Source organism: Falco punctatus, assembly GCF_963210335.1.
Source record: "Falco punctatus genome assembly, chromosome: Z".
Taxonomy (NCBI): Eukaryota; Metazoa; Chordata; class Aves; order Falconiformes; family Falconidae; genus Falco; species Falco punctatus.
The window spans coordinates 26,621,032-26,648,038 of record NC_137586.1 but is presented as its reverse complement, the minus strand read 5'-3'; the positions used below and the strand labels follow the sequence as shown (position 1 = coordinate 26,648,038).

The following is a 27,007-nucleotide window of genomic DNA, read 5'->3' as shown; positions in this document are numbered from 1 at the left end:
GTTAATAAAAAAAATCCCCTTGTTGATGTTGATACGCTGCTAGTCAACATTTGAAGAATGCATTTCACTTGTCTTTCCTCCCCAGACCCCATTCAGTAAAAACTGAATAAAGTAAAAAACGAATAGTATTTGTATAAAATCATGTATCATCAAGAAGATGTAATGTATTGTAAGAAGCAGATTCTAATAAATAAAACAAGGGGCAGGCATCATCCTACAAAAGGGGCCATCACCAAATGATGTTATCCTAGAAATAAGGAGACTTTGCAGTGGTGGCAGGGCCACAACCTGCTGCCTTTTTAACTCTTCAGTGATACATGTTATATTGTATTCACAGAAGATCTTCTAGGGGAACACAGCAAAAATTATTAAAGTAAAACTGACAATAGTTGCACAACATATTACCCCTGCAATGTCATGCACCTCAATATCATTCCAGTTGTTGGACCAGGGTGGCAGGAGTATCAGCCAGAAAAAGTAAGACTGCTTTTATGGATCCTCATAGGTCCTGAAGACTGTTGTTAGTCTCCAAGCCTTTCCACTTCCAAAGGGAAGGGAGAGAAGAGCAGCTTAAAGCTTCAGCCCAAAGCTAAAAGAAATAAGATTGTTCCAGTAAGGACAAGTTTCTTCATTACGACTTTTAGCAAGAGGCTCTTTGGAAAAAAGATCCAGAAAGTCCATAAACCCTCTGCTCATCCCTGATGAGCCCCTGGACCCATAGCAGTGCACGTGCCAAGCAGAATTATGGTAAGTCACAGCTGGCAGCAGCAATGTCCCATGGGGTCAGGCAGCAAGAGTTGCTGCTCTGATGGAGAGGGTCACTGGAGCCATCACGTCAGCTGAATTTACTAGGAATTGAGTGCAGCCTAATTCCGCTGCAAAAGGGGCTTGCTTGCACATGAGCTATGGCTGAATCAGCGGAGAATGACTCGATCTTTATTTCAACAAAAATTTTATAAAACCTCATAAATCACCCTTTCTGGCTTGGCCAAAAGTTTTCTTTTTTTTTTTTTTTTGGTTAGGTTTTTCTTATTGCTGTTTTAATTGCAAAGACATCTGTTAAACTCTATCAGGTTTAAAGAAGAAATCTTTTTGCAGAAAGACCGGAGACAAAGCAGAAAAGGAAGAAAATGCTGCAAAGCACATTCAGATGCTTGAAAACACAAAGCTTCAGCACAATCTGGGGTCCTGAGGTGAAGAACTTGCCATCCTCATCTCGGGCTAACCATGGACTGACCCACTGCACCAGTGGGTCATTCTTCTGCTGTTCTCCCACAGGAGCCAACTAGTGCTGCATTAGTAGACACCACTTCCAAAAAAGATACCTGAAGATCACCTGAAAGTTTCAAATTGCCTCTGGACCAGAAAAAGCTGTGAGCAATCCCCTTTTCTGTAAGCAGTCCTCAGGAAGGAGAACTGTATTGAAGTCACTTACACAAGATGGTGCTTGCATGACCAGCCTCACTGCGGCCACTTTGTCCTGCAGAGGTGAACATACTGTTTTCAGCTTCTCTCAGAAGGGAAAAATGTCTCCTTCAAACACGAAGGCAATATTTTGTTCTCATTGTTTACTGACACTTTTCCTGCTGACTTTAAGTTTACCTGTAGTTCATGAATCTTGAAGCACTTTGAAGTTTTGCATGCAGAGGAAGCTTGCTGTGTGGCTTTCTCCAGAGTCCCTCAGCTTTAAGAACAATGTCTAATTACAGGCATTTTTTTCATTTGTGTTATCAGACTGTCTGAAAAATTGATAGCAAATTGAACACTGCAATATAACCTAATATTTTTAAGTTACATTAAAGATCAATAAAAATACAGCAATGCCAGGCAAGATCTTTTCTAGCTATTGTGAAATTGTTTTATCTGACATCTAAAAAGCAGATTATCAGAAGAAAAATGGTATTATCTTGAAAGCCTCAGCCTTTGCCATTTGCTTTTATTTCAGTTCAAAAGAGACTTGAAGTGGAGTGCAACTAGGTACACAAAACCTGATGCACTATCAGTAAATAAATTTATATTTTCTTCAGATTTGGTATCCAACTACAGATCTCAAAGAGCTGCTTGTGACACCACTCTGATGACAAGTGCTTTGCAGTGGAGAGGTCCCTCCAAGCTCTGACTTACCAGCCAGGTCCACGAGGAAGGCAGTACCTTTTTCACTCTTAGGGCAGTGTAGATGGTGTCAAGCACAATGGGATAATCATAGAATAGAATAATGGAATCATAGAATTGTTTAGGCTGGAAAAGACCTTTAAGATCATCGAGTCCAACTGTTAACCTAGCACTGCCAAGACCACCACTAAACCATGTCCTACAACATCAGTTCCTCCTTGTAAAATGAGGAAAAGAGCTGCCTGGAGTTGCAGGAAAGGAGAGAGAAGTTATGCTAGGATACCCCAACAGAACAGGTGATGTTTCCAGCATCCAGAATGTCATGAACTGCTTTCTACCAAATGCCATTCAAGAAAGAATTTAAAGTTATTGCCAGTGACAATTTTATATTTATGGATACAAATCTGGTACTGCACTTGCGGGGACGCTTTGAATAGATGGAGTATCTGTGCTAACTTGCACTCGCTAGCAAAGGAAATCCAGCACCTCCAAAGCCTGTCACAGCTGCTGGGCAGGCAGAGAGCAGCGCATGCAGCACGTGCGATGCTGCCCAGAGCCGCTCAGGGAAGCACAGCAGTACAGCAGCTTGACGTGTCTGCCTGTTTGGGCTGGGAAATCTGGACAGGGCTGCCTTTCAAACCCTGGTAGCTACTAGTGCATTTGCTTTGCGCCTTCGGCACCACAACATACAGGCTGGCAAACCGCCCGGGCTGTCAGCACGGTGCCTGCCCTGATCAGGTGTGCACGCTTGTCCCTTAGCAAAGCAGGTGTCCCCTCCAGAGCAGAGTCTCCAGGACCTCTCCCAGCACAGCAATTGCTGCCACGGGCTGCGGCCACAGCAATGCGCTGGGTGTACGCAGTGTGCATGGGCTGCGCTGTATCTTCTCAAAACCTGTGCAGGTATCTCAGTGAAGCACAGCTTTGGGATACCCCACATAGCCAGGGAGTTAGTGCTGTGGCACAGGCAGGCCAGGAGAAGGGGGAAGAAGAGCTCTCCTGTAGCAACACAGATCCACCCCAGGTCACTCAGCCATCAAAGGCAGAGCCCCTTTCCAGGCTCCACGCTGCAGTGAAAAGCAGAGTATGGCCAGGAGGGAAAATCTTAGGCACAGCCCAGAACTCATCATCCCAGCTAGGCAGCACACAGAAAACAGCCAGCACCTCCCTGATTTCAACCCCAAAGAAGTTGGGTAAAAGGTCAAACACAAAACTTGCCTCTGAAATCAGATTAATCTATATAAAGGTTTTTGACTGGCAGGAAGATTTGTTAGACTGAGATGTGATTTCATGCACATGTCTAATAAGGGTTTTGATTGACACACCAACAATTATTAGATGTATCTTTAAGTCTGTTGAATGGCACTTGAAGAAAAAAGGGGGGCACATTTTCAATTCTGTCTTTCTTCCGGCATGTGATACAGCATGAGAGATAATGTTTCATTTATGATCTGATAATCTGTATTCTAAGCTAGTTCTATCCACATCCTTTCCTCTGAGTTGGGCTATGGTGGGTTATAGGCCCTAGACAGCCATCAGAGAGAGCACATGACTGAACTTCACCAGATATATTATTAAAAAAAAAAAAACCACACACCACAACAAAAGAAAAGAAGAAGAAGGAAAAAAAAAACAAACACCCAAGCAAAAAAAAAGTCCAGAAGCACTAAAAAGCCTGTCCTTTTTAAAGACCAGCTCTCAGCCACCTGCAATCAGTTGTATTGAGGGGAAACTCCCAAGGAAGAGAGCTGCAGCTGCATCCACTTATTTTACCCTTACAAGCAGATTCTCAGCTGATGTAAAATGACAGAGCCTATTGCACTTAGTGGCGTGATTCTGCAACAGCTGAGGACATGTGCTTGAGACTTTAAATTAGCCTTCAGTCTAAAGCTGTGTTTCTATTATCTGGTTGGCTAAATAAGGACATGTCTGTAAAATTGCAAGTGTTGCAACAAGGCAGCTAAAGGAAGACAGGAGGAGCAGTTACTTAGAGTACAGGTATGTGGTGGAAAATTAATGGGAAATGCTCCTGTGATATTATCTGCTTTAAATTCTAAGCTGTCATCTCAGGTCCTGGTTGGCTTCATAGGCTGCAGAGCAAATTGTCATGGTGTACCTCTCAAATACCTATCTGTGGAGTCTGCCTTAAAACTCCATGTATTGCTCTGACTCTACGTTCCCACCCAGAAAAGCACTATGTGGAAACAGAATGATGCTATAGAAAGAAAAAAAACTGTGGGCAGAACATCTTGCAAAGAGCAGAAGAGCAACTGAACCACCCAAAGCCTTAGTTAATGTTGTGGGTTTGGAGCTGAAAAATGGCAAGAAGTTGAGAATGCTGCAGAAAGATGCAGGTTCCCTAGCCCTGGGGATGTCCTCGCTGGGGACATCGAGTGACAGCAGCAAATAAGTCCCTATGGCTGAGCAAAGGGTGGCTAGGCAAGGTGCAGGGTTGAAGAGCTCCATCCCATTAAATCATTAATGCCTTGGCTAGGTGAAACCAAAGCTCTCTTTGTACTTGCACTAATGACTTAATTCTGCAGTTTTCACTTAGGAAATTTTTGTTGTCATTTTTGGTGCCCCAGGAATAATATTATGTAAAGGAGAATCATTAGCCTTTGAAAGCCAAGTATGGTTTCTGTTTGAAAGGAAAATGTTCGTTGGCACACCCAAGGTAAAGATGGTCTGTGACACTGCTGTCAAAGGGAAGCTGTCTTTAGACTTCAGGAGGTTGAAAAATGCTGACTGGGTGACCTGGAAGTCCTTCAGTGTTTACAGTTTTTACACTGACACAAAATATTATAGTACTTTCACCTAGGAGTGTTTGGAGAGTAACTAATCAAAGTGTTTGCACTGCAGCCTGTACAGTACTGATAACTGGTAAGGAATCACATGGGTGTGAAAAATAAAGGACTAAGTAGGAGCAGTTGAAAGGATAAATATACCATTGTGCTGGGTATGGCGGCATCTCTTATCTGACTCATATTGACTAGCTGAATGGTGCAACACTCCACAGTATTTCTGAAATGGGCCCATTACTGTGATGCCTAACACTACCAGAGACAATCGTGTTGAATCACAGTTTTTTCCTGGATGAGAAAGACTCAGTCAAGGAAACAGTCACTTCATCTGAGAAATACTTGTCCTTGGGTAGGAAAAAAATCTTAAAATATCACTTATCAAAGTAGTGCTTTGTCAAAGATAAAAGTTTGTTCTTCATAGTGACCCAAATCTAATGAGTTTTGGGACATGATGTGTAAATACTAAGATTTCTCAATACATCTGAAAATTATATTCTGTATAATAAAGTGACCTCAGCGTTGAAAATAGTGACAAATGTTCTAGTAACCTGGAGCTGAACAGGAAATTTGGGAGTGGAGGAACAGGAGCTGTTGCCTGGGGCAGGGTCACTGAGAGAAGGCTGCAGCATTGTGTCTTCTCTAAGTCTGGCACAGGACTTGGCCTGGGCCATGAGGACTATGCTTCCCATAACTGCCGTGTTTTGCAAAGGAGATTTTTCTTCTGCAAGGCCACTGGGACTGATCAGAGCAGCTGCTGCAGCTGGCAAAGGCAAACACAACCCACTCTGTTCCATAGACATGGACTGAAGGAGTCATCTACCACGGTCCCTTGCCTGGGAGCCACATTGACACCTGCGTGTGGGTCTGGCATTGAGGTCTTCCTGCACCAGTCCTTGAGAAGACAGGTACCATGTGGGGGATCCATAGAGGAGGCAGGCCCAGGCTGAAATTAAACATCTGGGCAAATGGTGCCTCTCCTGATGCCAGAGTGATGGCACGCAGCTGTGCCAGTCACCCCCTCCCACATCTCCCCTTCCTGGGAGAAGACTTCTCTCTGCTCCCACTTCTTGGCCCTGACTACTTTGTGCAGACACTGGGTTGAGTCACAGGCAGAGCTGGTGGCGATAACCGCCCTCAGGGTAATCTCAGTGTCTGAATGTTTGCTTGATTATTTGTAACCTGCTAAACTGTGGGCTTCACAGTTCTTGCCTTTATTCAATACTATAAATAGTGTTAATGCAACACTTATCATCGAGCCTGCATGATGCTGATAGGGTTTTAGTTCGTAAATCACACGTTTGTCATTTCTCTAAACTATTCAACATGACAAATCACACATCTCTTGTGTCAAACTGCCCAGAGTTAACAAGCTACACTTACTTCCCCTTATAGAAAGTTCAGCTTTATTTAAAGCCAATTTAGACACACACCAAGAAGTAATAGAAGTGTCATTACAGAGAGATGTATGGCAAGGCTTGGAAGAGGCTTACCATACCCAGCACAGAGCTGGGGTAGACAGGTAGCAACAGAAGTCAGTAACAGAGATAGTCACTGACCACAGAGGGAGGAGTTTGGGGCTCAGGTTGGATCATGGACTATTGGGAAGCCTGCCTGATGCTGAAACCAATAAAAGAGTAAAGGAATGAAGTACAAAATGTGATTTCAGACTTGGTGTTTCTGCTGCTGGGCTTACTCTCCTTCAGCTGTCATTGCAGCTCTGACTGGTTTCCTGTAAAAGGAGCATATCAAGTCATTGACAGGGCCAATTCAGTTACTTCAGTCATGTTGAACTGTACCTTTCCTATTATATGTCCATAGCCTAGCTGCTTAAGCTGTTTCAAATAATTAGCAGATGCATTTTGTAGAATGGCTGGTTACCCATCAATAACTGCCATGGCAACAATCAAACTCACTTCTTAAATGCCACAAATGGTCCCCAAATGTAGTCATGATCACAGCCACAGTTATGGTCCTGAGCAATCTGGCAGTCACAGTTTGGGTTCTCCAGGCAATGAGGGTTTTGGAGATGTTTATAAGCTCCACATTTGTTTTTCTGGGTCTGCACTATGGGTCATCTCCTGGCTGGGTCCTGGTCAGGGCAGTGCGTGAACCATTGCAATGGGATGTGGTGGTGACTGTGTGTGCTGGATACACAGGTGATTTGGCAGCATGTATCTTGATAATTAATTTGCCCTTATCAGCAATGATAACATAAATCGTGGTGTGACCTCTTAGTGGAAAGGGGCCTGATGGTTGCTGATGAGATTGGCTGCAAAGTCCCTCAGAGCTGACATGAAGTATTCTGTAATGATTTGCAAGTATTGAGTATGGATCTAAGAACCCCAGCGTTTTCTGTGGTGACTTATGAAATGAGGGAACTGAACCAGAAGCAGGAGGTCCATACATGTTTGGCTGTAGCTTCTGGATCTCTCAGACAGTTTTTGAAGCAGTCTTGTATGAGTCTGTATCAAGGACATCGTTTCCTAAGGACCTCCAGGGCTGCAATTTGCTGTAAAGCCTCCCCTTTTCTTCCTTTTCTGTGGTTTTATTTCAGAGCAACAAGTGATTTCTGGCATGCAATTTAGCAAGGACAAGACCAAAAATTTAGCCTTTACGACACTTCAGGGCCGCTTCTTCACCTTAACCTGGGCTAACTGATCACACCATTCGGGAATTATATACTGAAGGATTTGCAACCAGTTGAATGGCATGTATAATAAAACACAAGTGATGTGCAGCAACCCCCTTCCCTGCAACGATATGGACATTGGCATGAGACCTGCAGCCACATGGTAAAAAGCAAGGATTGGCTAGTACTACATCTCCCAGACATATTGGGGGAAAGGAAAAACTAGTCCCTGAATTAAATCTGAGTTACAGTGGGGATGAGCATAAGGGAAATAAATGTAGCTCAGCACAATGTTTAGCAGCTGACACAAGAGGAAGTTTGAAGTTCAGCCAGACATCTTGCACTGTGCATTACCTCACACCATATCTCTTCAGCCAGCGCAGAGCAGCAGTGAGAAATCAGCATCACAGCTGAGGACAGAGTGCCCAAGGCAGGAGAAATTGTCTCCACTTGAGCAGTCAGTGTTGTAGCACTGCAGACTCACTGCTGCTGCTGTCAGTTGAAGAAACCACGGGGCACAAACAAAGAGAGGGGGCCTGTGGGACGTGCAGCAGCTGGGCTGCTCCCCGTGGCATGGAGTGAGAGCCTGCATGGGGTTGTGAAAAGTAGCTCTTGTTTAAGGTGCTGGTGCTAGAGGAAGGGTTGGTTTGTTCTGGCTGCTTGTGCCAGCAGTCAGGCTGCAGCTGAGGAGGGACGTGCTCCAGACAGCAAGAAACGGTGGGTTTAAAATATGGCCTGAACCAGAAGATTGTGATTTTCAACAAGTATCTGGTAGGAAGTACAGCAGCTGTGGTTTTACAGGTTCTCCAGAGTCAGCAAGCCTCGAGGTTTGTACCTTTACGTGGGCGCAGGATGAGATGTGCTGCAGGTGAAATTCACACGCTGAGTGGATGGAGTAGGGGCCACAGCTTCCAGCACGTTTGTGGTGAAGCGAATACTAAAATAAAATGATCTTTTGCAGGAATTAAAGCATGGAAGGTGCTGTGTTAGTGAGTTGAGGATTCAAGGGACCCTTTTGGAGAGCAGAAAGGGTTCATAGCACCTGGCCCTTCGTCATGTTGGGGAGGGATCCCTAAGAAGTGTTTGTAACTCAAGCACCGCTCACTGAGAAATCTCACTACCAAGAACATCATCCACAATCTTCCTGTACCAACTACCTTACATTTGAGGAAAACAAACTGCATTTACCACCTGTATTACAGTGCAGAGCATTGCCTGATCAACACGGGGGAGGGTAAATGGAGTTTGTTTCACTACTCTTTTTATTCAGCTCTATTTTCTCCACCTCTTACCACAACTGGGATCAATTCTCTGCTATAATAGCTGACAAGACACCTACAAGCTCTGAGCACAAGGCAGAGGATTCCCACCGTGGGACAGGTGGGTCTCCCAAGCAGTAGCTGAATGGCCTAAAAGAACCACCCACAAGTACTGCTTTCACCTGAGGCTCTGCAGAGGCTGGGGTGCCCCAGCAATACTCCCCCTGAGCTGTAGTAAAGCAGGGTGGGTGATACCCCACATGCAGCCCGGTCTCTCACCAGCATAATGGCATCCCATTGCTTCTGCCAGGGAAAGGGGCTGCTCCCAGAGTGAGTTATGGTTTCTGGGAGAGTCGAGGTGTTATAGCAAGAAAGCAGCTGGATTATCTAGCCCCTAGCAGGGTCAGATTGGGAATGTGTCCTGCTGTGTTATATAATTTGATACTAATAAAAAAAATTGTCCTACAAAGTGTTAACATGACTCGACGCCCTGAAAGCAAAATGACACCTTCCTTTTTGCCCAAGGGTTTGTATCGCATTGAAGGTGCTTTTTCCCTTCTGCTGCAGGGGTGTTTTGAACCCTGTTTAAACGGATGATTTTTCTTTGCTTTGTTAATCACGATTTCATCCCCTGAAATGCTCAGACTCTGCCAGTGGCCTTAAAGCAAAGCAGCACTGGGGCAGGCAAAGGGAGGTGCAGAGTAGAAGGAGACCTGTGATAGCCTGTGAGGAGGCAGCAGTGTTGAGTGGGGAGGTGGTGCCCCATCCTCTCTTGCCCTCTGACAGCAGGGGTGTAGGGGCTTGGAGCTAAGCCCCCTTCCTCCCCCAGAACTGGTCCCCTTTGGGGGTCTATCTGCCCAGGCTGCACCTGGGTCAGGTGTGGAGGCACTGCAGGGCAGAGACCCCACCAGCAGCAGCAGCTGCACCTCTCTGCATGTGTTTTCCTATCCCCATCCCAAATATTTGCCTTCCACAAGCATTAGAGGTGCAACAGAAGCATATAAGAGTCTGGGGACTGAGGGCAGCCCCATATTTGAGGACACAAGAAATTACCCCAGGCACTTTAAGGCTTTGCAATGAGACTGGGCAAGATACCATTGTGCTTCATTGGCTCCCGCTGAGCCCAGAGCCAAAATGCAAAGCAGAAGATGACTCAGAGTAGATGACAGGTTGCCTTAGCGCCTCTGTTAAAACCAGACCCTACATCCACAGCAAGGGGTGTCTGAGTTTAGCTTTTGCACTAATGTTATAGAGAATATTTGTACTGCACAAAGCAAACTCTGCAGCTGTTGCATAGGAAACGCAAAGCCTCTGTAGGTGATGTGTGAGTAAGAAATCACAACAGATGTGAAGATGGCTCCTGTCCTCCCTCCCACCCTCCCTCTCCTAGCTGGACAAGGATAGTCCCCTCACCTCATCTGCCAGGCTGTCCTCCAGCCGCTGGAGCTACCTGCTTGTCCGGGCACCTCCACCAGCAAATGTTTATGCTAGCCCAGACCTCAGCTATTCATGGGCAAGAGTTTAAAATACGTTGGCATTGGCGCTGGTAAGTTTTGTTCTGAGCAGATCACCTCACAGCTGGTTTAACAGGCAGTCACACTGATTTAGCTGCAATGTCATTTGTCTTTCACTCATTTTTAGAGCTGAATTTAACCAAATCTTCATTAACTGGTCAAATTATCACACAATCAAACACTCTCTGTCCTTTATTGAAGACATACAAGGACTCAGCATCTGAGGTCTAGGTTGGGGGTCAAGCAGGGCAAACCGGGACACCCCAGGTGGAACTGGGACTAGGTTCTGCAAAGTGCCTCAAAGATGGGGAGTGGAGGGGTCATGCTGTAATTCTAACGTTCTTCATTTCTTCAGAAAGTGAATGTGTGATAAGAAAAGCAAATGAGGCTGGGCTCCCCTGCAGCCCTTCCTGGTCCCACAGGATCCCAGTGGTCTCCAGGGCAGCTCTCACCACCCTGATTAACCTCTCAGCCACCCTGTAATGCAAGTTGGGACTAAACCCTGCAATTTTCCAGCAAAACTTGTAATTCCCAAAGAACTTCAATGGATTTCAGATTCCAAACTCCCTTGCATAATCTTCTGATACTCCTTGCCTAAAATCACAGTATTTAAACAATTCAAAGCAAGTACATGAGGATAATTAATTCAGTCTTGGTTCACGCAACAATTAACTACTTCGTTCTCCAAAGCAGTTTTAACAACCTTCAAATGCAACTTGATGTCAAAGTTCAAAAATAATGTTTTCCACTTCCTTAGTACTTTTTATGCTCTTGAAACCCACACAGATACAGCAAATTCAGAGAAGTTCCATGCAGATATGGAGTAATATCATAGTTTACATTAAAGTAAACCATCAGAATAGGAATTATAGTATAAAAGGGTCAGAGCCACAGGTGTGTAGACAGAATAAGATTTATTTAGTTGTTGTTTGACCAACAAGTTGGGTGAAACAGCAAGTAACTGTTCCACAAGCCCTCCAATGAAATCAGAAGCAGCAAACTTAAAGCTTTCGAAGTCCAGATCATATTATTTCTAAATAATATTTCTAATGTTATTTCTAAGTTTTGCTGAACCAAAGTGACAATTTGACAGGGAAGCATAGAACAAGACATTAGCAAGAATGATGTGGAAAGGGTAGTTACTGCCTGCAGAGTATTGATGGTTCATCCTGGGTCGGGGGAAAACAAGAATATATACTAAAACTAATATTTCTGCCGAGTTACTGCTTTTTAGTACTCTGCAGAGTTACGAATTTTCATTCCCAGGTTCATCTGTTGAAGGCCTTTCTCATGTTTCTCTTGAGGATCAGGGCTGGTGCAGTATCAGTTGTTCCATGGGGAATATGCCCTTGGGAACCCCAGCTTTTCCTAATTCCTGTATGAAAGCCATGTGTGGCAGGGAGAGCTGTCTGGGTTTGCCTTTGAACTTGCTGCAGAGCCCCAGTTGCAGGTGCAGTACCTAGAAGCCAGCAGATCCCACAGCCCCGCAGGGATGCTGGCCCCAGGCTGCAAGCCTGGCTGGATGCAGGGGCACCCACTCAGGCCTGGCCAGTAGAAAGCACCTGGCACGGAGGCTGCAGAGAGCTGCATGTCGCAGAGCAGCAGGAGGGAGGCAGGGAGCCCTGCAGGTCCAAAATGCCCTGGGACTGGAAAGCAGGAAAGAGGAGGAGGGAGGGATGCTCCTCATTCCTCACTCTGGAGTAACTGGAAATAAACACACCACACAAGTGCCCCAGCTGCACAGGGATGGGCTGCCCTCTGCAGAGCTTTTCAGCTCTGCCAGACAGATAAGTAGAAAAGACACCTGCCAGTGAGGGGAGTTCAACTGGCTTGAAAATTTGTGGCTGTGATTTGGACCCTCGTCATGCCCACGTACTATGTCACTGCGAGAGGAATTCAGTTACCATGGGTTACCCTATCAGTACGGGGACCAAGTGCCTCCCCTCCCAACAGCTCTATAAAAAGAGTCTCTCCAAGATACCCCAGCGGCTCCTGCCTACCGGCACAGTTCGGGAGAAACTTGGCCACAGGGAGAGAGGGAGGGCTGGCAGAGGAGGTGTCAGCATGCCGTCTGCTTTCCAGTTTCAATGCCACTTCGTTCTCATCTTCCTGGCAGCCTCCAAGGGGGAGACCAGATACCTAGAGGTGAGCAATGGGGCTGAGGACTAAAGTGCCTCGCTGTGCTTTTAGCTGCTGTCTTCTAACTTGTACTCCCAGCTTTCAAGCATCATGCTTTTTCCTCTCTCCCCTCCTATTCCAATTCCTCCTGACTTAAACCTACACCTGGGTAGTCCTGCCTGTGTCCTCCCATTTTTTTCTCCTCCTTTTTCTCAAACTTGCATTTTTACTGAGGATTTGAGACTCACTGTGCACTGAGCTTCTGGGCTCACCTCTTAGGTGGCAGCTTTGTTCCCCTCTGCTGCAGGTTGGCAGCTTTCTGACTGAGTTCTTCCACTGCTGCACTGTTTCTGGGGGAGGGATTTAATCTGCTGGTGCTTGCTCTTGAGAGGTGCAGGGAAAAGACTGTTTCACTTTGCCCCAGCCTCTTCTTGCCCTCTTTCCTTCACCAGGTGAGGGATGTTGGTGAAGATGAGCCCTTCCTACTCCTCAGTGAAGATCTGAAGCGAGAGCTGTCTGCAGGGCAGATCTACCGGCGGTCACTTCGTGAGTTTTTTTGGTGTTCTGGTGGAGACCATCAGTGGGTGGGAGAGTCCTGCGGGGATGTCGGGGCTCAGGGAGGAGAAGGGGACTATTTGAGAGTGACAGAGCTGCAGGCACTTTTTGCAAGACAGGGGAGAAGGACAAAGTGTTAAAATCTCAGGAAAACTGTGGTGGTTGAGACACAGGGATCAAAACACGGCTCTGAAAAGAGGTTGTGGTCAGAGTTGTGGATCCCAAGCAATGGGAAGAGGATGGGGATTGCCACCTGCATCCCTGGGCAGGTCACATCTCCAGGGGATGAGGCAGATGGAAAAGCTGTGATTAGAGAGAAATCTGAAGGAACAGGGTGTTTGTGCACTTGTGCACATACAGAGTTTTCTGCTCAGAGATGCTTCGACATGTCATCCCCTCCACATCCCCACATCGCACACTTGTGCTTACACCTCTGCGTTACTATTCATCCTCTAATGTTCAGCAGGTTCCTCATTGCTCCAGCTGAGTCTCCCTCCCATCACTGCCAGACCAGTCTCAGTGTGTGGGTCTCCCTGACTCGCCCCTTCCCTGCGCCAAGGGAGCTGGCACTGGGTCTCCCTCCCCAGCAGGCTGAGGCAGCAGCTCTGCATCTGTTTCTGCAGGGTGTATCGACATGCTAAGTATAGAGGGGCAGTTCACCTTCACTGCAGACCAACCGCAGCTGCACTGTGCAACATTCTTCATCGGGGAGCCTGAGGAGCTCATCACAATAAACTACAACTTTGTAAACATCGATTGCCAAGGGGGCGACATCCTGAAGGTAAGAAGCTGGCAAGTCCTGCTGCGCTTCCCCTTCCCTGCTCCCATCTGACATGTGAGACATCCGCTACATGTGGAAGGGGCAGGTGAGAACTTGTGCATGTGAGCATGTGCGTGTTTGTGTGTGCAGAACAGGCTTTCAGAGAAAAGTCATCTCTGGCGTGGGTGTTCCTCCTCCCTGAGGCACTTTGGCTATGTCCCCTTCCATCATCATCCCCCTAAAGCAGTCGGGTGTAGGCTGAGAATCCCTCTCCAAACTGCAGCATCCAGTCTACTGAACTCTTCCAGGAACACCTCTACAGAGTGTCCGTGCCTGGAGGACTGACTGAAAAGTTTGGTCAGCACAAGCTGAGCCCCTCAGCCCCATTAGGAGGGATTTCTTACTGCATTATGAATCACACGAGCCCCACAGATAATGATACAGCTCTCAGAACGGCTGTTACTGCTCCAGGACCTCTGCCTGCAGATCACTTAGTAGTGAGTGGCTCATTGCAGGCTTTCTTTTCCATGGCCCCATTAGAGCTTTTCAGGATGTTGGCTCTGAGCAGAAAGAGGTTCATGACGCAGAACCATTTATAATCCAGTATCAAAAACTTTATAAGTGCATTTTACTAGCAGTCAGAAGTGTTGACCAAGATCTGAACTTGGTTCAGGAGAGAAGGGGAGGCTTGACAGCCCCTGGCTGTTCCCCTCACCCTGCGCCCTGCCCTTTGTGCTGCAGTGGCCATGCACAGCACAGCCCCCACCCCACCCAGCTGAGCAAGCTGAGCTCTGGGAAGGAGAAGGAGGACAGCTGCCCTTCAGCCTTTTCCTTGTCTCCTTCTCTTGGATGGATGCTGTCCCCCTGCTTGCTTTACATTGGGGGATCCTGTTCCTCGATCCTGTACCCCTGGCTGGGATGTCTCCCCACGTTGCTAAAGCAGGCTGATTTCAGCCTGCCGTGGGTCCAAGGATTTTGTACCTAGACTTACAGGCACTTACGGAGGCTAGGAAATTGCCAAGAGATCTTTGAGTCTTTATAGAGGTTTCCTTCTTTTGATCATGGGGTCCCCAGTTTCTGCATTATGCTATTGTAGTTATAGAGGCAGCTTTTCCTCGCTGTGATTTGAGCCCACGCCTCATTACTTCAGAAAACTTACAGCTCTGGCAAATCCAGAGACTGATCCTGTAGCTTTTCCGTGAGGAAGTCCCACACATACTCGCATTAGGATTACTTACCGAAGTGATGGCAGGATCTGGTCCTTGGATTTTCCAAGTATTGACTGGAGCATAGAAGGAATTACTGGGTGAGAGTGGCTGGGAGGGAGCTGTAACAGCGAGGCAGGCAGCTGCACAGGTATACTGAGTTAATACAGATCTCTAGTTCTGACACATTTCTGACACATTTCCCTGAAGACGGTGAGGGCAAATTGTTGCTATTTTTGTTGTGAAGGGAAGTAGACGTTGCTGCTTAAGATGCAGCCAAGTAAGGCAGCATTTGTTCTGCTTTCTAGTGGTTAGGAAGAGCTGAAAGAACAGATGCAGGAGAGAGCAATACCTCTGCCAATAATTCCTCCCTGAAGCTTTATTGTATTCCAATACCTCTGGAATGCCTCTGGGCCCATTAATGACAAGCTGCAAAACATGGATGGTGGAAAATTACAGGCCAGATAATGGACTCAATACCCAGAGTCTGAAAGGGTGACATGTTTTGTGTGGCTTCCAAATCAAGCTGGTCAAAAACTTCTCTTGGTAGCAATGAAATTACAATAGTAAGAAATAAAAAAAAAAAGATGCAAATGCGATGATGTGGAGGCAAAAAGAGCTGCTTGCCTCAAAAAAAGGTCACCAAATTGTCACCCGAAGGAAATAAAGACACTACAATTTATGTTTCCCTTTCCTAAATTCATATTGAAGCTTGAATAATCAGTTAAGTGATAGGAAATCAATAAATGCAAAGAATTTTTGTTTAAAGTTGGTTGCTTTGAGCAGGCCGCTGGTGTCAAGATAAAACAGTGCCTGCAATACTTAAAGTTTCTGTTCTCTGCTGAAAGAGCGATAAGCAAAATCCTTGTTTTCAATTATTCAAACCCTGTAGGTATTTGATGGCTGGATACTCAAAGGAGAGAAATTTCCCAGTTCCTTGGACCATCCCCTCCCCACTTCCCAAAGATATGTAGATTTTTGTGAAAGTGGCAATATTCAGAGGAGCATCAGGTCATCGCAGAATGTGGCAATGATCTTCTTCAGGATTCACCAGCCAGGCAATGGATTTACTGTCACAGTAAAGAAAAACGCCAACCTCTTTCGTAAGTCTGTGTTTTGTAACATCAAATGGGCTTGGGTTTGGGGCAGGAAGCAAAATGAGCATCTTGGTTTGTATTGAATTCTCTCGCTGGCTGACAATATCCGCACTGACTTGGCTCCAGTAATGCCAGCAGAGCCGCACACACCCACATACCTGAGGATTTGTCTCAGGCTCAGTGCATGTCTCAAGAAAAGAAAAAGTAAACAAAGTGTAAAACGTAACTTCAGCATGGCCTCAATTCAGGACCAGAAGACTCTTTCTTTCAAAGAAGATCTCTTGCAATCCAGTATTGCCACGTTCCAACACATATGGCTAGAACAAATAGTATTAATTCAGAGAGTTTTATCTCAGCAATTTCTATCTGGGTGAACAATGAGGAAAAAAAGATCTATTTGCCAGTTCTGTCCCTAAGCCCGTGAGCTGGCAAGGCACAAGTTAACGGTCACTTGCATTGTTTCTCCAAAAGGGTACAGGACATTTAACAATCATTGTTCAGGTCAGTCTGATTTACCTGCCTTACCATGCAAAGATGAAGGTGACAGCATGTGCCCTGTCCATACTCTGAGTTATTCAGGCACAAACCTGCAAGCTGAGTCTCTGCACTGGCGTGACTTAATGTCTGTGGGTGTGATTATTGTGTGCAGCTGCTGGGGGTGGCTTGTGTCCTTCACCGGACTGCTGAAGCAGCTGCAGGCTTCCAGGTCTGTGTGGAGGATCCCTTGGGTTGCACAAACAGATGATAAGCCACTCCTTTACCTGAACAGTTAAGTTTGAACTTTAAGATAAAATCAGCATCTACCTGCTCTAATTTCAATGGGACGTTCTGCAGGGTAAGGAACTCCAGTTAAAAGGAGCAGCACAGCACTTAGGGGTTTGCTGGCAATATCAGGTGGTAACCAGTTAAAGCTAAACAAAAGCCTTGCACACATATTTAGCCTCCTTCAGACTGGCAAACAGTACGAGCCCTCGATAACATATGCCCCTGACGTATAGATTTGAGGTGCAAGCTCTCTCATCGACTGCTTCAACCTCAAGTCCTGCCAGCCCTCATGCTACACGGTAAGCAATGGGCAGGGAATTTCTAGCGAACAAATGCTATGCAAGAGGCCCAGAAAATGCCATATGCATATTTGTCAGCATTGGTTGTAACTGTCAGTAATTAAAACATCCATTCTTCATTAGTACTGAAAGTACATCATTTTGCTACATGCAGTGATGACTGCACAAGTAACTCTTGTACCTTCTCCCATGCCTCAGCTTGCAATGTCATCTCTCAGACTCCCTCAGGAAGGTTTACCATGGTTATTCCTCATCAACACAGGAACTGCAGCTTCTCCATAATCTACCCAGTGGTGATAAAAATATCTGATCTTATCCTGGGACATTTAAATGGTCTTTTTCTAAAGGTAAGTTGTTAGTTTCTTAAGAAATTACTACCGTGTGCAGTTTTCCTGGGCACGGGAGAGGGAAGGGGGTGAAGCAGGTTAGCCTGGCGCACTGGCTGCTAAGGCAAGTGTGCTGCAGACCACGTGAGCACACTAAGGGCCCTGGCTTCCCCCCAGAGATGGGAGCTGGGTCTGTCTCTGTCGCTATTGTTTCTGTAATGTTACAGAGGCAATTGAATTATGCAAAGTACCATTAATGCATGTAAATATTGCTTGCCATAACAAAGGGTAAGGATTTCACTAGAAAGAAAGGCGTGCTCTCCAGGAAAGCTGTCCGTCTGTATTTAAACTAACGAAGGCAGCAGCCACTCTGAACAGAGAAAGGAGACACGTGTTAGATAGTGAGGTATTAGCTCGGAGAAAATACAAACATGGTCACAAATTATTCCCTGCTCAGCATGCTGAGCATTCTCTGCTCCATCTGCTCTGATGCACAGTGTGGGGCTGGGGACTGGCCACAGCATTTGGTGCTTGGTGACAACCAGACAGGAGAGGACAAGACCTGTTGGTGGCACCTTGTGCCTGGGAGGTCTAAGAAGGTGCAAATTCCAAAATACCCAGAAGGACAGGAGCAAGGTTTGTTTACAGCTGCCAGTGAGACTGGCAGCCTGAGTCCTTCACAGGGACTGTCAGTGTCTGAGCAAACCAGGCTTTGAAAGATGCACAAGTGAGTTGACTTATTCAGCAGCAGGCAGAAAACGGACAACAGCAGGAGAATGATATCAGGCACTTAATTAGCAGCATATGGGTGACAGCCCAAAGGTGTACAAGGTGTCTGTGCAAGATGTTTTTGGCAAACAGCATTAATTTTCAGGAAAGAACACTTGTGAGTCTAATATACAATGAGCCATTGTCATCACACAAAACTACTCTTTTGGTTAATTCTTACTTTAATTAAACTTTGCCAGAACAGCTCATTTTAGCAACACTTATTGCTTGGGAATAAGTATGGTATAGTAGAACTTAAGTTCCTGCCTGCCAGCTGAGTGTGAACACACGTGCAGCCCATGCCTCTATTAATTTGATTACATGTCTAAGCACCCAGAATCAGATTGCTTACCTGCACTAAAAGTAGTTGAATCAACACCTTAACTATTTGTCAGTAATTTTCAGAGCCTACTGAGGTCTTTCTTTGGAATTCTTTAAGGAAATTAACTGACTAATGTAAAATTGAAGTAATGTGGCTCAGGATGACAACAGCCCGATTTCACACAGGTTTGAGCACAGAGGACTTCCAAAACTTCCTGTTGGTTGCAATCATGTCTAAAGAACTGCTACCTTTTGAAGATAAATTATAAATAACTTTTAATCTCTGCCTTTTTAGAAACCATCAGCAGGCTGTGCAGGAATAGGAGATTTTGTGGAGCTTCTAGGAGGAACTGGCTTAGATCCATCCAAGATGTTTCCACTAGCTGATCTCTGTCACTCCTTTCATGGGTCTGGTAAGAACTCCTTCTTCCACTTACCTCCGTGTAATAAAAAATTAACCAGAGGGAGTTGTGCAAAACCCCCCTCAAACCTAGATTTCCTGCTGGACTGGTGAATTTCACACGTAGCAGAACATGAGACCTAAAGCTATACAAGCCTGCAACTGGGCTCTGTGATACAGTACACCCCTGACAAACTTCACTTGCCCCTACAGTAATCACTACAACAAGGTTAAGTTATACATATTTTTAAAATACTTATTCTATGAAACATATGATTATTACAGTGTCAACAGATAAATGATGCTGGAAATTCATACCAAATGAAGGCAGAACAGTTACATTTTCAGTTAAGAAGTTTTCTCAGTGTTTCCAAAGCCTCTTTCTCTGCTGCAGGCCTAACACATACCCTAAAAGCCTCAGAGCTCCCACTCTCTGCTTTAAACCCTGGAGGAGCTCTGAACCTGTTTCACTATCATGCCAGGTCAGTGATGTTTTTCTCCCCATAAAAATAAGAATTCCCAGTTCCGCAAATATTCAATATAGCAGAGTATGAAGTGTTGCGGTGATGTGACAGACTAGCCCATGTGGCATATGTTGTACCTTGGCAGTATGAATGGGTGCACCAGAGAAGTGGTGTTTCTGCAGGGCTGAAGAGCAGGAATGTGCCTGGCACTTTGCACCTGTGGTCTCCCTTGCATTTCATCAAACCACAGCTTAATGGTCCAGGCACTGTTCAAAGCTTTACCTGGCAAATGCTGGTGCTGAATGAATACTGAGCACTGCAATGAGATTAAAATGTACTTTCTGGTGGTGTGAAGGAAGAGAAATCACACCTTGGCAGCCCCTACTCTCCCAGTGACGCACCAGTTTTCCCCTCCAGTGAGGAAGGTGCTCCAGGTTCCCGAAATAAAACAGGCTTTGCCAAACCCCTGTTGAAATGGTTCACCAAAAGCAGGGGTTAGTGACATGCTTGATTTCCCCAAAGTGAGTCCATATGCTGGGCGCTGCCATTTGAGTTGATCTGGTGGGACTCTCAAATGCCTTTGCTACTTTGAAGAACCACCTTACGCACAAAACCACTCACCCTTCTAACAGGAAACATTTTGATACTGTTACTTTTTGGTATCTCCAGGATAGGGTGCCATTACCATTGCCCATCACCCATGGTATCTCAGTGACATACCTTCCCAAGTAGAAACATATATAGACCTCTGCATCATGTCTACCTATGCATACGTGAGACTGCAGGTGGACGGGGAGCGGCATTTGCATGAGTAAAGGTTACAAACCAGATTTAATACCCAAGCCCTTGTAAAGTAAAACTAACAAATACAAAAGAAGGTTTTTATTTTTACATTACATTGCATTTACATTACACATCGCTACACGCAAATCTGCTTTGTTTCCAAATTCTTATGTATCAGTGCTTTGTAATTACCCCATTACATACGTCTCTTCCCTCTCTTATATAAGTGTATCTTTGTATCTCCTCCGTATCTCGTTTCCCTAACTAGCCCAAATGAAGATTGGCTGTGACAATACTGTGCTGCGAATGGTCTCCAGTGGCAAACACATCAACCGTGTGACATTTGAGTATCATCAACTAGATCTGCAGGAGACAGAAAACAGAAAGGAGAATAGCATTGAGGAATTCTGCTTTCCTAGTATCTGAGAAACCAGGCCATACATTTTCACATAGCTAATGAAAACAAGATTCTGGTGAATTAAAAAAATGTACTTTTCCTTTAACCAGCTGGTATTATCAAGCCTTTCTACAGTATAAACATATTTCTTTTTTCATATGAATCGGTCATTCCCATGAGCAAGCAACAAAAAGCAACCAATATATTAATCTCTGTTATTATAATTTTTTTCTGCAGTATTTAAGCTCATTTACCACATCCAAAATCAATAGCAAGAACAGAAGGCTATGTTTCCCATATAAATATTATTAGAACACAGACACAAAATAGCTGTGCATCTAGTCTGAGGACATATGAAATCTACAGTACGTATAAACTTCACGCAGCAACTTTTGGCTTTTATATCAGGTATAAAGAAAACAATTAGATGGTGGAATACATTTCCCATTTTGTAAGAGAAAACCCAACATTAGTGTGTGTAAAAACTACTGGTTTGTTTATGACTATAAATGTACTATTTATTTTTAATGACATGTTTTTAATAAAAATTTATAGCATGGAAACTTCCTTACACAAATCCAAACATAAATAAATACATTCAAAGAGTTGGCAAAACGTTGTTATGTCGTGCTTTTCTGAAGAGGACTTTTAACATTCTGGTTAAACTTCCTAAGTCTTGTGCAGTTTTCTGGAAATGATGATTTTGAGCATATGTTGCTGTAAAGCTGTGGACTATTCAAGTAACATTATGGGCAGAACTTTGGTTTGCCAATGTTGCGTACACCTTCATGTGGAGTACATTCCAGCTGTACACTTATGGGCAACTTTCTTGTTTAAGGTTTTTGGTAAGGTGTCCTGCTGATCCATGGAGGCAAGGATATGCAAATATAGATTATTTTTTTCCAGACATTTGGTGACCCAGAAAAGGAGTGTAAGCCTGGAGAGCTCCGGGAGGCACAGCAAAGTGGAGAACCAGAGTTGTGTCCTAGCTTGGAGGAAGGCACATGGACAGACTTGTGTTTTCTGGGAGTGCCCCCTGGGATTAATGAGACCAAACTGTTCCTTCTCTGATGTTCGGTTAATGGTCAACACTGATTAATCCAGCTGCATGCCTGCGATTTTCACCACTGATTTCTGGCTCTTAATCTCATAGTCACCAAAAATCAAGTGTCTTGGGTATTAAGCAGCTATGAAGTTAATCCTCCCCCACTGAAGTGGGTGAAAACTACAGGATACCTCAGACTCTCCCTCTGTAGGGTTTTGGGAGCCCAGTTTTGGCGACTGACTCATGAACAGAGGGATGTGTTTGGCAGCACAGTCAGACTTGGCCAAATATGTCTACCCTGCAGGGCTGTGTGGAAAGGATAGGGATCGTGGAAATGTTTCACTTTGTTCCAAAGAAAATTCAGACAAAACTGCTGCTGGCTACCCTGGGACATGGGGCAGCCCTTCTTGGGGCTCTGAGTGGGCAGTCCTTGGCCACCACATCCCTCCTCCAGCCCCATGTGACTCACCATGGTCTTCCTGGGCCCCCAGTGCAGTGCTGGCAGTGCTGGCATGGCCACCCAGCACCAAAGACATCACATCAGTGAAAAAGAAAAAAAACAGGGCTCAATGAAATAGCCTTTTTCCTAAGAAAATTTGCAGTGGCAGAGGATCTCTGTCCTCCAGCATCCCACTCAGCTCATCCTTTACGAGTGCCTTTCACTGTCAGGGTGGCCCTAAGCACATTCAGCCCCACCAGCCTTTCCTAGGCACCCTTCGGTGAACCAGGGCAGGTTTCTGGGCTACGCAGTCTGGGGACAAGCTCAGGGGGTCCCATATCAGACCGTACCTATCCATATGCCTACCTTCAAACTGGGGAGAGGTAGAGGTCTTTAAAATGCTGCTCCTTGGTCACTCAAAAACACAGGAGGAGTTGAAACATCAGCAATGGATTCCCAGTCCACCAGCTCAGGACTAGATCACCAATTAAGATAAGCTCACAATCCCTTGCTTAGAGCAGTTTCGTAGTAGGATTTTCCCCCTTTCAGCTTTATGTGGTACTTTTTTTTCCATCCTAACATGAATTAAATACCTCTAGAATACCAGGGCCTTATAGAAAAGATACTTAACGTTCAGAGATTTGAAATTTCTCCTTCCATAGTATAAAGAAGTGGACTCTGTTACTAAGAACACACTGTTATAGACGAAGGAGAATGAAAAGTAACAGTGCATAGGACAACAGAACCAGTTGTCACTTCACCTACTCTTTAATGAACATAGACAGCACCATCAATGACATCACTCCTATCTGTTGGCTATCTTGGGAAAACCTGGACCGCAGTCAGCAAGGCATTTTGGTCTGTGCTTTAAGCTCTGCCTCATGTGGAAAATCAATAGTCACTTCAATCTGTGAACCTGTATTTATGGACATCCTCGTCATTTCAGGAGTGGCAAAACTTCAGTCACAAGAAGTCAGCTCATACAGATGTCAAATGTCACAGCTCTCTCAGGGTTTAGTTCTGGAAGATTAAGGAAGTAAATATCTTCATGAATTAAAAGAAAGGAAACCAAAGCTATAAAAGCACTGCAAGGAAGAAACAAACAAACAAACCAAACCAAAAGTTTTTTGAAGGAAAAAAAAGAAAACAGGATAAGAAAGATATGAATAACATGAATATCTGTTGAAAGGAGCTAGAAAAGAACTTATCGATTAACAAGGTTGTAGCCTGGAAGCTTACAAGAACTGGAAAGCCTCCGAAGAGTTAAGAAAAGTAAAGCTACAAATAATAAAAACGGAACAAAAGCCTTTGAAGAGGCACTGTATGGAAATGTTTGCTTTAAGAAGAAATTTTATGTCCAGGATTTAGACACCCTGACATCTGTCATCGTAGGCAAAATCACCAAAACTCATAATTAATGTTAAAACCCACAAAATTGTCAAGAGAAGATGTGAGTCACAGGATTAGTGCAGACGCTGATGTTGGAGAATGAACCACTTTTCTTAATTTTTTTCATTTGGCATCACCACTGACTTTCCTCTAGAGAAGTGATGTAAAAGGTGACATGATACCACAACAGCACTACACAGCATAGGAGCACTGTACTAGATTTAGGAGGAAAACCACTGAACTTGAACTGGTGGGTAAGCCAACACCCAAGCAATGGCTGAAATACTCTTCAGCACCACAAAAATTACAAAGGAAACTAGGGTTAAAAATCATTGCAAGGAGAGAGAAAAATCAACAAGTCTTACTGTAATCTCAACCTTGGAAGACAGAGGGATACAGGACATGAATCAACTTTTGCATTTCTGTGCTAATATGAAATCCAGGGTGGCTGTTCAGAAAAAAGAAGTGTAGTGAGTTGCCCAGAGGGAGGCTGAATTTCCCACCTTAATTAAGATTTAATGATTAAAAGTCTTCTACTTAAAGACCATGCAATAAATCTTCAGCTTAAATGTTATTTCCATCTTTACCAAGTAGAAATGAAATAAATTAATAACAATGGCAGAGATTTATTGGACAGTGGTAAGTCTTTGTTGTTGAAATTACCCAGAAGATGGAATCACTCTGGAGGTACTGTGAAAAAAAGCTAGAGCACTTGTCCCTATAGAAATGCTCCATTGCATTTGAAAGAATCAGTCAGTTAAGGTTTGTCAAGAGTTTTCTGGCAATGGAAAACAGAACACTGTTACAGAAACTTCCACACTGTTACAGAAACTTCCAATATAGAGCGTGTACCAAGAGCTGTGTAAAACAGGTCTTGATACAGGAATAAACACAGACTTGTTCAAGCTCTTTGGGATTTTTAAGAGCAAAAAAGCTGTTCAGGAATTAAGGGTTATTTTCAATAAGTAAAGCTGCAGTAGAAATGTCTTATTAAAGTCTGAATTGCTGCCTTTGGAGGTAAAATTCATCAGAACAATTTCAATTTAGAAAGACTGATGATAGTGAGATGTTACAATGATTTCTTGCTTTTGAGGTGACCGTTTGTTCCCAAAGTTAGATTCTTTGTTCTTAAAGCAGTGACAAAAAATGACAGACTTCTTGGCAGTAATGTGCAACACTCTGTAATAACATGCAATAATTTTTTAAGTTAGAATTCTCCTGCTAAACTAATGTTGGGTTTTATCTTTCACAACCGACAATAAAAATAAGAGCTCAGATCAAGACAAGTGTGGTCTTTCTGAATGGCAGTCTAAATGACTTTTAAAACGTCTTCTAAATATCTGCTCTGCTAACATTGATTCTATGACATTGTTCCTCTGTGGTGGAGTTTTGATCAATAGTTAGGAAGGAGTCACCTGGAGGCTGAATAGTACAGAAAGTAGATTTGCAGAACACATTGGGTGCTTGATCATATAACCTGCTTCCCACTGAATATCTACTCCTGCAAATTTAAAATACATGCTCAGGGCCATCACACTGAACTGGCTTCACATGCCAAGTGGCTTTTATGCTACCTAGAGGGACCACATCATTTTGTGCACGTCAGGTACAAAAGGCTCTGAACATTGTTATCCTGCACTGGCATATATGCAGCACCAATTATGTTACAGGGACCAAACTAATTTTTAAGTGCTTAAAGAAATTTCACTTGCTTTCATGAAATGCACACTTCTTAGGACCTCAAAGCTGTACTTACTGAGTTCTAAACACAAGCTAAATTATACTTCAAGGAAGTGATTCATTATAGTCATTTTTATTCAGAGCCTCATTACTTCTGGTATCTGAGTAACTTTCTTGTTGATAAATTGACACAGTTTTCACTTTTTTTCCCCACTTTGCTTCTTATCTTTAAAGATCAGCAACAACTAATCATAGCAACTATAGATTTTGTATGCACATCATTTCCTATTAAAGGAAATGCAGTGTATTACACGTGAGTCACTACAAAATGAAAAGTTTTCATTATCTGTTCTTTTGAATAAAATTGATATTCATGGTACCGTGCTGCTGCAAATTACCATCGAACCATCAATTACAATGTTGACTAATAGTTTTTTTATAACTTTGCCCCTCAACAGGAAAGCAAGCAGTTTTATAACAAAAAATTGCCTTTCGTCTATACACTGGTACTTAGTGTCCCTCATCATGATTCACACAGCATTTTGAAGAACCTAAGCATGTCCTTCAGGTCAAGCACATAATGCCTGTTTCATACAGGACACATTGCCCATGGATGTCCCACCACCCACAGTCCCACCCTAGGGCTGGTGGTTGGAGGTTTCCCGAAGCAGCATGGTGATCAGCAGCATCACCTCCTGCCATGAGCTGAGACACCCAGAGCTGGAGGAGAAACACCCTCTGGCCTTCAGGCTCACAGGCACAGCCCCCCAGCTCTTCTTCCTTGCTGTCACATCACCGGCTCTGCCTTGCCCAGGTTCCTGGAGTCCCATGGCAGCAGGCTGCAGCATTACAGCCTTCTGCTTCCCAGTGCTCGTGGTAAGTCTGGGGAAACTTGTCAAGCGAGGGCGATCTTGGCTCCTCTCCCATGGTAGATGTCCAGGCTGAGCCTCCCACTGCCCTGGGGCACTTCCCACTCCTGGTGGTGAGGAGGTGCTTGGGGAGGGCTCTCCTTTGTGCATGAGAGCAGCAGAAGATGCCCTATCACCCAGTCCGGCCATAAGGGCCTGCTGGCCACTGCACATACCTTAGACATGCACAGTTCCAAGCAAGTACTGACATGTTTTTAAACAAAACATGTAAAGCTCAGTAGTTAAAATAATCTGGGGCAATAGTAAGGGGTATGATTGAGTATTTATCACAAAACAAAAACAAAAATTACAGAATCATCACAATGGCAAGTGATAAAAGGACATAATAATTTGTCTGAAGAACAATTATTTTGTCTTTGGAAAACTCAGCTTTAATTAACTGACAGATATCAGCAAATACCTCCAGCACACTAGAGCTGGCTGAACTCAGACAAAAAAAAACAGGTGATGACAACTCCTTCTGACATCTTGTTCACATGTCAGAGCTTCATTTAGACTGATGGGGGAATGTGCTGAGAGTCTCATTTGTTCCTACCTTGCTGCTCCCAATCCCAGACCACTCCCAGTGGTCTGAGCATTCACACAAGCTGCCTGGCCCAACAGGAGCTGGAGACGTGCGACTCCACAACCTGCAGCTGCCACCAACTGCAAGCCAAACCAGGCACCTCCTGACATCAGAATTAGCTGGGCATGGGTTTTGTGTGTCCCCAAAAGCCCTTCAGTATGGAGCTGGGTGTGTGGGAAAACAGTTAAAGCCTAATTTCTCTGGAAAGATTTCACAAGCTTTTGAATTTGGAAGTCTATATTTATAAAGAAAAGATAATCTTCCAAAAGGTTTTGTGGGCCCAAAGACTACATCCAGCAGACAACACAACAGGCAGATTCAAAACATGTTGCTGTAGCTTCTGTGAGGTTACTACAAGACATGAAAAAATGAGCAACATCTCCAAGTAGC

At 44.5% G+C, this 27,007-nt stretch overlaps 1 protein-coding gene across 1 annotated transcript; it reads left to right on the top strand.

Moving 5' to 3' along the window:
• The first annotated feature begins 121 nt into the window (after nt 1-121).
• CRHBP (corticotropin releasing hormone binding protein) lies at nt 122-26,600 on the top strand. The gene is made up of 7 exons (XM_080371829.1): nt 122-12,457; nt 12,883-12,976; nt 13,609-13,766; nt 15,843-16,053; nt 17,310-17,458; nt 18,822-18,939; nt 20,442-26,600. The coding sequence occupies exons 1-7, from the start codon at nt 12,218-12,220 to the stop codon at nt 20,597-20,599; spliced, it is 1,128 nt and encodes a 375-aa protein (XP_080227955.1). The 5' UTR covers nt 122-12,217; the 3' UTR covers nt 20,600-26,600.
• The last annotated feature ends 407 nt before the right edge of the window (nt 26,601-27,007 follow it).